At 35.3% G+C, this 9,624-nt stretch overlaps 1 protein-coding gene across 1 annotated transcript in view; it reads left to right on the top strand.

Moving 5' to 3' along the window:
* DECR1 (2,4-dienoyl CoA reductase 1, mitochondrial) overlaps window positions 1–9,624 on the top strand; it is a 16,898-nt gene that overhangs the window by 3,299 nt on the left and 3,975 nt on the right. The window contains exons 2-6 of the mRNA XM_010195007.1: window positions 2,801–3,003; window positions 3,992–4,049; window positions 4,195–4,281; window positions 6,486–6,633; window positions 9,588–9,624. The exon at window positions 9,588–9,624 is cut by the window's right edge and continues 84 nt beyond it. Coding sequence (XP_010193309.1) covers window positions 2,801–3,003; window positions 3,992–4,049; window positions 4,195–4,281; window positions 6,486–6,633; window positions 9,588–9,624 — 533 coding nt within the window. The remainder of the gene's footprint in view (window positions 1–2,800; window positions 3,004–3,991; window positions 4,050–4,194; window positions 4,282–6,485; window positions 6,634–9,587) is intronic.

The following is a 9,624-nucleotide window of genomic DNA, read 5'->3' on the forward strand; positions in this document are numbered from 1 at the left end:
CGCTCCCCCGGGGCTGCCCGGCCGCCCTTGTCCAGTCACGGGGCCCGGCGGGGCTCTGTGGACGGTGCCGCCCGGCCGTCTCATGAGCTGCCAAGCCGTCTCGCCGTCGCCGAAGCGGTGTCGAGGGGCAGCCCTGAGATTTGGGGAAAAAGCCAAGATTTCTCCCGAGGGTGGAGACGCCCCCCGGTTCTTGGTTCGCCGGAACGCGCGCCGGCCCTGTTCGTCCCGGAGCCCTCCCAGCGGACATTCTGCAGTAATGTCATTATTCACGTCCATTCCCTGGGTGACGGTTGTTTATTGGTTTGTTCATGTTTTGGAGTGGCTTTTTTTTTAAAGTTGTTTCCTGGCTTATTTATACATCTGTTTACACCCGACGTTTCATTTAAAACCTTGACCTTAAATAGTGGAATGATTAAATTGAGTGGATCCTGTCATGGAAGTCCTTTGTGCAAGGCAGTGATAAGACAGTAGCAGTCTCATGAAAAGTTTGCTGAATTATACCAACTTTCCTGGCTGCTTGATGTCATTACAGTACTTCATTAGGCTTGATGCTGTCTTCCTGCCTGCCACTGCTGTGCCCTGCTCCAACTTCCTCCCCTAAGCAGGAGGAAAGCTGCTTGCACGGTTTCTGGCGTGGTGAAGAAGAGGAGTGGGCTCTGTCCCTCACTAATGGAGCACCCGATCAGGGATACTCAGCACTGCATAGGGATTATCTCCTTATACTGAAGGAAGAGGGAGTCCAAATGCAATCTTGATTTGCAATCTGGCTTGAGCTGAAATTCTCCAGAGGGACAACTCTGGACAGTTCTTGTCTCTCTTGTCTCATCTCTCTCCCTCCATACCTGAAGAGAGATGAGTTGACATGAGATGAGTAGGGGACTACTATGAAAGATCCAAATGAGAATCTCACACTCTCCTTTCCTGGAGGCTTTATAGTATTCTAGTACTTGTGAAAATGTGTAAATTTTATTCTCGCTGGGAGAATTGAAAAAAAAATCAGTATTTTAGAGTCATTTTGTGTCAGATCTGATCTGCAGAATTTTGTCATTTCAGAAAAGTGTTGTGACGTTCTTTGGATTTTCCATTTGGTCTGCTTTGTTTCCTTACAGCCACCTTTGGTTTATTTTTTTGTGATAAGCCGTTGCACACAGCTTAAGAGCCCAAGTTCCAGAAAGAATCCCTAAAGTACACATTTAAAATAAATGTTGTGGGACTTGCTGCACTGCTTTACTTTTGTAATAATTCTAGCTTTAGTTTTACTTTAATTTTGTTCTACATAGTGCCCAGAACTCTTTTTTCACTCTTAAGTTTTTGTTTCATCATTTCTTTGGAACATGAGCTCCATTAAATTGGCAGTTGAATTCCATAATTAATCTCTCTCTACTCACCTGTGTTATTCATAGGCATTACTCAATACTCACTGTATTATCATACGGAAAGATTCACATGCATGCTTTCCCAGGCCAGCTTTAAGCTCTGTGGAACCCCCATCCTTGTGCATTAGAGCTGTGGCATGTACAGATTATTCAGGTACTACTAAAAGTGTTGTCTCTAAATTTTAGTGTTGAAAATGTGAGTTAGTAAACAAAACAAGAAGCTGTAATATTTTTACTGTTTAAAAAATCCCTGTCTTCTTCATGTCAATACATTGAATGTTTTTGTTAACATCACCATGCAAGAGTAACCATTCAGTCTTCTTTCCTAAAATTTTACTAGAATTTTTGGTATTCAAATAAACAGATAAAAGGCTCAAGTAAAATTAGTATTAGAGAAAGTAAATATAACTTACCTTCTTCTAATTTTTTTGCACATCAAAAATAATCTGGTTTTGTCAGAAGTGTTTGAGCTTCGGGTTAAGGTAACTTTTATATTCAAAATAGTTTGGGAATTTTTGAATTATTACTGTAATGCTGCTGTCCCAAAGCATTTCTTCGGTGTTAAGGTAGAGGTTGAGTTAGTTTAGTGTTTTAGGATGCTAGAAATATCCTCTTGGCTATTTTTTGCTGATGATACCACAATTTTCTCATTGCATTAATGGGCTGTTTTCTTATTAATGTGGATCACTAGATGTAATACTGAATTTTCTTCTCATGTATGTTTTTAGACACGTATCAACCATGTGGGCTAATTTACTCAAGGTGGTGTTTCTGCTGGGACAGTGCAGTGCTGACAACCAAACCTTGCACAATTGCGTCTGGGAGATGGCGTTGGTTTGCTTAGCAGCTCCAGTAGCTATTGGGACAGGTCTGATGGAGTTGGATTCCATCCTTTTCTCCAGTAAAGAAGAATGTTTTGTTGACTGCGGTAGTAAAGGATTAAAGCCTTGAAGCTACTATTGAAGATATTGAATTTGTAAATATTTACACATGTAATCTCAAAATCACATGTAATTGTTAAAGCTAAACTCCTTATCCATAAAGTATAGTACATAAATGAATATGGAACCTAAATCCTGCTGGGCATCTGTAATTAGTCTGTTTTTCACACACTTAGTAAAAGTGACAGCCACTAAGAATAATTGAATTTCAAAATAACAAAAGTCATGTTTAAAATATTTTTTCAGTAGTTCTCTAATTGGAATGGAATGTCTAAAAATAGCTCAGGTGCTTTCCTAGTCCAGTATTAGCATTTGTGAAGGTTCATGTGTTTTAGTGTAATACAATCTAATTGTTCTTACATGCAGTTTATAATAATGGCAGTTACGGTTGTTACCTCCACTGTCATAAGAAAATTTAATCTTGCATAACAGCCCTGTTTACAGAAATGAGAAAAAACAATCTTTCTTCTTCTTTTCTTTCAGTTTTTCAGCCGTGGGCCAAATGTGCTGCATCAAGAAAGCAATGCACCGCAAGCTGCGTTCTTTTCACCTCTTAAAAAAGTGATGTTGCCACCAAATGCCTTTGAAGGAAAAGTGGCCTTTATAACTGGTGGTGGTACAGGGATTGGCAAAGGGATGACAACAACTTTGTCCAGTTTAGGTGCCACTTGTGTTATAGCAAGCCGGTAAATATTTATGACAATGTTTTAGAGCTTTCATCTAGTACTGAATGCTGAATAGATCTGTGTCCTTCTTTATAATGGGTTTTGTTTTGTTCTTCATAAAATGGATACATTTATTTTATGTACTGTATTTCAGTACACCTTTAAATTATAATGTCATATTGTAAATATCAGAAACTTGCAGATCCATCTACAAGTGTCTAATGGGGTAACCAGCAGTAGGAAGAAATAAACTGAACGCATTTCCATGGAATGCAGCAGCAAAATTAACAACCCATAATATTAAACATAGATTCAGCTAAAACCTAAGAGAGAACACAAAATCAAAATGGTTGTTGTTGAATATTTTGAATGTATTATTGCAGGTGTTCTGATCCAGATTTTAATTTGTAGTAAAGAATGAAAGCCATTCCTATTAATTGTTGTCTTTAAAAACAGCCTTGATTTTTCCTGTAACGAAGATGATCTGTATACAGTTCTCTTAAGTAACACTACAGTAAACACTTAAAAAACTCATCTCATTTTAAATAAAAATAAACAGGTGTTATGACATTTGCCCAAATAGTGGTTTAGATATTTAGTTTTAAATCTGAATATGTTTGTTCCTTCTAAAATACTAGTAAAGTAGTAGCTAAAACTGTTTTATTAGATAAGAATCTGTACTCAGAATAAAAATATTTTTTCTAGCTTACGCTGTTTCATTAGCTTAAGATAGTCTTATTGTAGTCAATTCCAAGTTGCTTTGAAGTAGCAGTAACCAGAAATTTTTTAGATTTAAATAGTTTTCTTTCAGAAAGCTACTAAATAAAGAGTGTTTTTATTTTAAAGCTCAATTATAATGAAAATCAGCAACACACATGCAGGGACACATATTAAATGATATATTAAGGTTTATCTCATACTTGCTCAGAGAAAAAATCACCAGATTTTATTTGTCAGAATTGTAATTGCATTTAATTGAAATTTAGTGAAGTTGTATACTTATTTTTAGGAACCTCGATGTTTTGAAAGGAACAGCAGAGGAAATTTCTTCTAAAACAGGCAATAAGGTAAATTTTTGCTGATTTGTGAATATGTTAGTTATACTGTAAAAGATTATAGGATTTTTATGCATTTGTGTGCTTCTGTGGGTTTTTTATTTTTATGAGTAATGTGATTTTGAAGTCTTACAACTGCCTTTCCGTTATTATATAGGTTCATGCTATCCAGTGTGATGTGAGAGATCCAGTTTCAGTTAAGAACGCTGTTGCCGAATTAATCCGAGTGGCAGGACATCCCAATGTAAGTGTTCTGGTGAAAGGAAAGAACTTCAGTCTTCATTTCTGAAAATACTCTGTGTAGTAGGTATGAAGAAAATTATTATGACAGAAAGTTAATGGAATCTGGATAGAGACTAGGCAAAAAGTGACTGTACTTCAAGAAAAAGCTAACATGCATAGTTAGACTGCTTACTTTATTCCTGTGGTCCTTAAAATACTTGGTGGCCAGATAGACAAAACATTGTTGTCCTTACTCAGAGGACTAACAGTTTCTTTGTAAGCAGCAGGACGATTATGATGAGATTCTTTGAATTAATTAAGTGAACAGAATATTGCTCTTAAATCCACCTGAAAAGGTGACTTACCTGTGTTAGGACCAAATTACACCTGTTACTTATTAGCAGAATGTTTCATAAATTAGAAATGGGAGTAATCAGAAATGTTTTCTTTGGTCCTTGCTTAACTTACTAAAATACATAAAGAACGTTCCAACTTGAAAGCAAAGTTCTCATAAAATCAAGGAAAAAATCTTCAGTCAAGCTAAGCATTTCGTTTTTTAATACTTTCGCACAAAATACAGAGTTCTTTACATCAACCTGTTGCTTTGAGAAGGGTGGTCTGGAGGAGTCTGAGCAATGATAGGCACCAAACTGATTTAATCCTGAGAGAAACAATTCAGATTCTGCTAGCTGATAGAAAGCGTGATGATGGTGTTAACATGGATGCAAAGGGTAGTCAATGAGATTTAAACTGTTTACTGTGAATTTAAAACTCATCTGTGTATTGTAGACACTTTGCATTCACCAATAGCTTCCTATGTGTTAAAAAGTGGAGAAACTACTTCTCACAGCTGTATGCTGTAACAGTGCTATAAAATAAGGCAGTTTACCGCCCTGATTTGTAGACAAAATACTCTGAATATTATTTTGGCTACTAGTTACTGCAATTCTTTGGCCAAAGCACATCACTATCTCCAGGTTTTAAGTGTGTGCAAAGAGGGAAGAGACTTCTTCCAATATATTACATTTTTAGTACACTAGTAATTTTCTGAATAAATACTTGCCATGACTTTTCTTTACAAGCATTTTCTTTCTCTTTAATTTCACATATTCTGTGTGTTTAAGAAAGACTGTGAAGTAAATTGACTGTTCATGTTACACGTGAGTTTATAAGTACTGCAAGCCTGGTTATCACTGCCACTCTGCATGTGAGGTGCGATCTCAAAGGTAGAAGTTAATGGCAGTATCATATTCCTTCTGGACTTGATTTGTTCATTCCTTCCCCAGGGCTGTTACTCCCAGTTTGAAATCAGTCATTCTTTTGTCATATGGATTGTTTTAGCAGTCTTATATATCTGCATACCTCAAAGACCTTATCATGCAGCCTTCAGTTCACTAGTTTTATTACTGTATTTTTGCTATATTTATTGAGTGATTTGAGTAACCCAGAAGTTCTTCAGGACAAAGGCTGTTTTATGTGCAAACCTACATGAATCTAGGTGCTATTCCTTAAGTAAAACACCATTTTACTGCTTCAGCACATTGTATTATTATTAAATACACAAGATCTGGCCGTATAAGCGGTTTTTAAACCAAAACTTATATGATGCTTAGTCCCCTTAAAAATATAGCTAATTTGCTGAATTGAAGGGCTAAGCAGATGATACATTGAAAGTATCCTCTCCCTAATTATTGTTTGTAGAAAGACAACAAGTGACGGATATACATCTATTTAAAAAAAAAGTCTGTACTAGTTGCTTGCAGTTCATAATCTCTTTGTCACAACTGTTTAGACTTCCTGTTATGCAACAGTCAACTATACCAGACTTTAACCGTCAGCTTACCTGAGTGAAATCATTAAATATGATACGTGACCTTGGAACTCGGTGAGCACAAACTTTTGTGTTAAGGTTCACTTGAGACACTATGGGAATTAGCGACTTAAGTCACTCTCTACACTTGCATTTCCTCAGTACTAGACCAGTCACTACAGCAGTTTGGAAATACAGCTAATTTTCTGCTACTGATACATATCTGTGCTGCACATGTTAAAATTTCCGATGGATTATTTTGTCTACCCTCACCCCCCTGCCCCTCCCCACCCCATACCTCATTTGATATTTTTACTTTATACCCATAAACACTAAAGTTCCTTGTAAATTCTTTGCCTTTCTCTCAGGAAGAGTTATTTTTCATTAAATCTTAGGTTTTCTTTCATGTGTTCCAGGTTGTGATAAACAACGCAGCTGGAAACTTTATTTCCCCTTCTGAACGACTTTCTGCTAATGCATGGAAAACAATAACTGATATTGTGCTTAATGGTGCTGCTTTTGTAACTCTGGAAGTCGGAAAGGAGCTCATTAAAGCACAAAAAGGTATCTTAAGATAAATGGCAACTAGGCATTGTGTTGTAATATTATTACTTGCTTTCCTTGCCTTACTGTTACTACAGCCAGTTCTAAGAGTTTGAAAAGAAATGCAATTTTTAACATTCTACGTATTTTCTAGAAAAAAACTCCATTTTCAGTAAAGCCATACTCAAATATCACACAGTAGAAGTGCCTGGCAATTACTTCATTGTAGAATCTGCCATTAAAATTGCTTCCGGAAGCCGCAAGTTTCAACATAAAAATCTGATTGCAGAGTTTGTATTAGTTGTAAAACATTTTTAACATTTAAAAAATAAGGTTTTGTTTAAAACATGGTTATTTATTTTGAGTCTTCTATATCTGTGACTGAACATGTGGAATTTATGTAAATGTATGGCAAGTCAGGATATCACTTCGAATTTTCCTCCCACACTTAAATAAATAAAATTCACAGCTGTGATATTTGACAAGCAGCACTAGAGAATATTACCTTTTTTTAATTTGAAAAAGAATTTTAAAATTGAAATCAGTATTAGGTTTTATTTTGCTAGATATAATTCTTAGTTCTAGACTACCTAGAAGTTTAAAACAATATTTTAGCTTTACCTTAAAAATATGATAGTTCTTTGATGCACTGTTTAGACAGAGATTTACATAGATTATTGTCTTTAAGGGAAAGATAATGTATGCCCTTCTGTGTTATATCGCAGATCATATACAAAGAACTACTTATTCTAGTTATGAATTGAAAAGCATTGAGCTTATTTTTGGATAAATATTACATAATCTCAAATAGCATTTAAAAGCGGTGAGGTATATTATGGTTTTCTACATGCCCTCACTTCTGAATCCTGTTTTCTAGCTGCAGCCACTGTGTTGAAATAATCCTTTTGTATCTGCACTGTATTTCCCTGACTCCTGAATTAGTTTAATTTCTTCAGAACTCCTCTCCATAAAGTACTAAGTGGATTTATACTATTTAACGATAACAATATAAAGTTAATGTTGTTTCAGTAAGTCTGTAACAGTTTTGGCCAGTTGACAAGGTATTTCCCACATCTATTCTAGCAGTGCATGAAAAAATAATTTCCACCATTCTAGTGCTGATATTACCACATTAAAAAGCCATCCCCAACTCTGACTCACTGTGTCGTTATAAGCCTTTATGGCCTGAATGAAAAACTGCTTCCCTTGCTTACACCCTCAAATTCTGCAAAATCCAGAAGTCACTTACTTTCTTGATGTCTCTCTTCCTTTCACTCCTAAGCTTCCCAAATGTGAATTTCTTTTGCTGTTACATACCTTTTTTCTAGCGGATTCCATCTGTAAGAAAGACTTTTTATTTACGGCTTTGTTTAAGACTTGTTTTTGCACATAAATCAAGTGTACCTGTTTGTTCTCATTCTCCACCTTCATTTTCTTTTTGCTTGTTTTTTTAAGTTTGAGTGAAGACCTTAGTTTCTGAAGTGATGAAGATGATACTCAATGCAAATATTTTAGAACAGTCTTTGAGGATGCTATACATCTGACAGTTACTAGAACACTGGCACATCCTTTAGGTCTGCACCATGACCCACATAAAAACTAATTTAGTAAATAATGAGAGTGATCTACTTTTAGCCTCTATGTTTATAGTGATATTTAAAAGGGATTTGTAATCTGTTACTGTGTTATTTATTCACTAAAGTTTTACAAAATGAGAAGAGTTAATTGGTTAGATGTTGCCCATTATTTGTTTATAGGCTTTAGAAAATAAAATTGTGTATAAACTGAACTGTACTGTAAACTTCAGAGCTCTAAATTTATGTCATTCATGCTTTTTGTTAGGTTCATCCAATTCACCTCTATTTAACTATATTTTAAAATTCGGGGGTTTAATTCTCTAAAATGTATAATTAACAATCAGCTTTAGATAACTTTGGAGTTGTGCTGTGGTTTTTGCTTGTGTTGATTTTTCTTTTCAAAGTCTCTCTCTGTAGGCTACTTTTTTATAAATAGGATCCATGGTCTCTGGGTATCTGCTGGCATTTCTGTCAGTGTTTATGGTTCTCCTTAGTTTCTCTTGTGTAACATTATTGTAATTTTTAACTGAGTTTCTGCTTAATTGTCTCATACATTCTATCAGTAACATACATTGTTTTAGAAATATTCCTTGGGTAGCTATTCTCATTAAATTATTTTTAAAATACAGTAAGTGGAACAGTTATTTTAGTTACTGTGGCATAAGTAGTGAACTGTCATCCCTTGTCCTTCATTTCCCAGTTACAGTAAGTTCATGCTAGTTATTGATCAGACAGAATTTGCAGGCTTCTATAAAAGAAAGATTAAATAAACAATTGCAGTTTCCATTATTTTTCATAATGTTTTTGCTAAATCTGTTATAAAATATAACATATAAAAGAAACCGGTCTTTTTATAATACAGTTTGTTGTGACAATAATGGGAAAAAGTTATGCAGATTGACACTGTAATTTTAGGATTATGCCAAACCTAATTGTTAATGCGGATATTTTAAATTGTTTTTTTCAGACAGAAATTGATGACATTAGAACAGATTACCTGGTTAGTAACTACTAGGCAGGTTCTAAAAAGGCACCGTAAAATCTTAGGCTTTCACTCCAATTAGACTGATTTGCAGATGTAAATTCATTATCAGTAGAACTCTGAGGATTTAGGCCTTTGTAGCCTAATCAGTAGCTGTTTACACTTACATGGAACAACTCTTGACACTCATGGAAAAGAGGGAGCTGAAATAAAAAGCAAAGTTGAAAAGCAAAGTTTCCAAGACTTTTAAAATTTTTAGAACATCTTTTTACAACCCAGAGTGAAATAGCATTGCTAACACTTGAGCTGCAAACCTCTTTACCACTGAGGTTGCTTTTACCTTAAGTTCAGAGTTTGATGCATTTTTTGTTTGTTTGATGTGGGGATTTTTTTTCAAATGTCCTTGCAATTTTCAGGAGCAGCATTTCTGGCTATTACAACAATTTATGCGGA

Source organism: Mesitornis unicolor, unplaced genomic scaffold, assembly GCF_000695765.1.
Source record: "Mesitornis unicolor isolate BGI_N332 unplaced genomic scaffold, ASM69576v1 scaffold44201, whole genome shotgun sequence".
Classification (NCBI taxonomy): Eukaryota; Metazoa; Chordata; class Aves; order Mesitornithiformes; family Mesitornithidae; genus Mesitornis; species Mesitornis unicolor.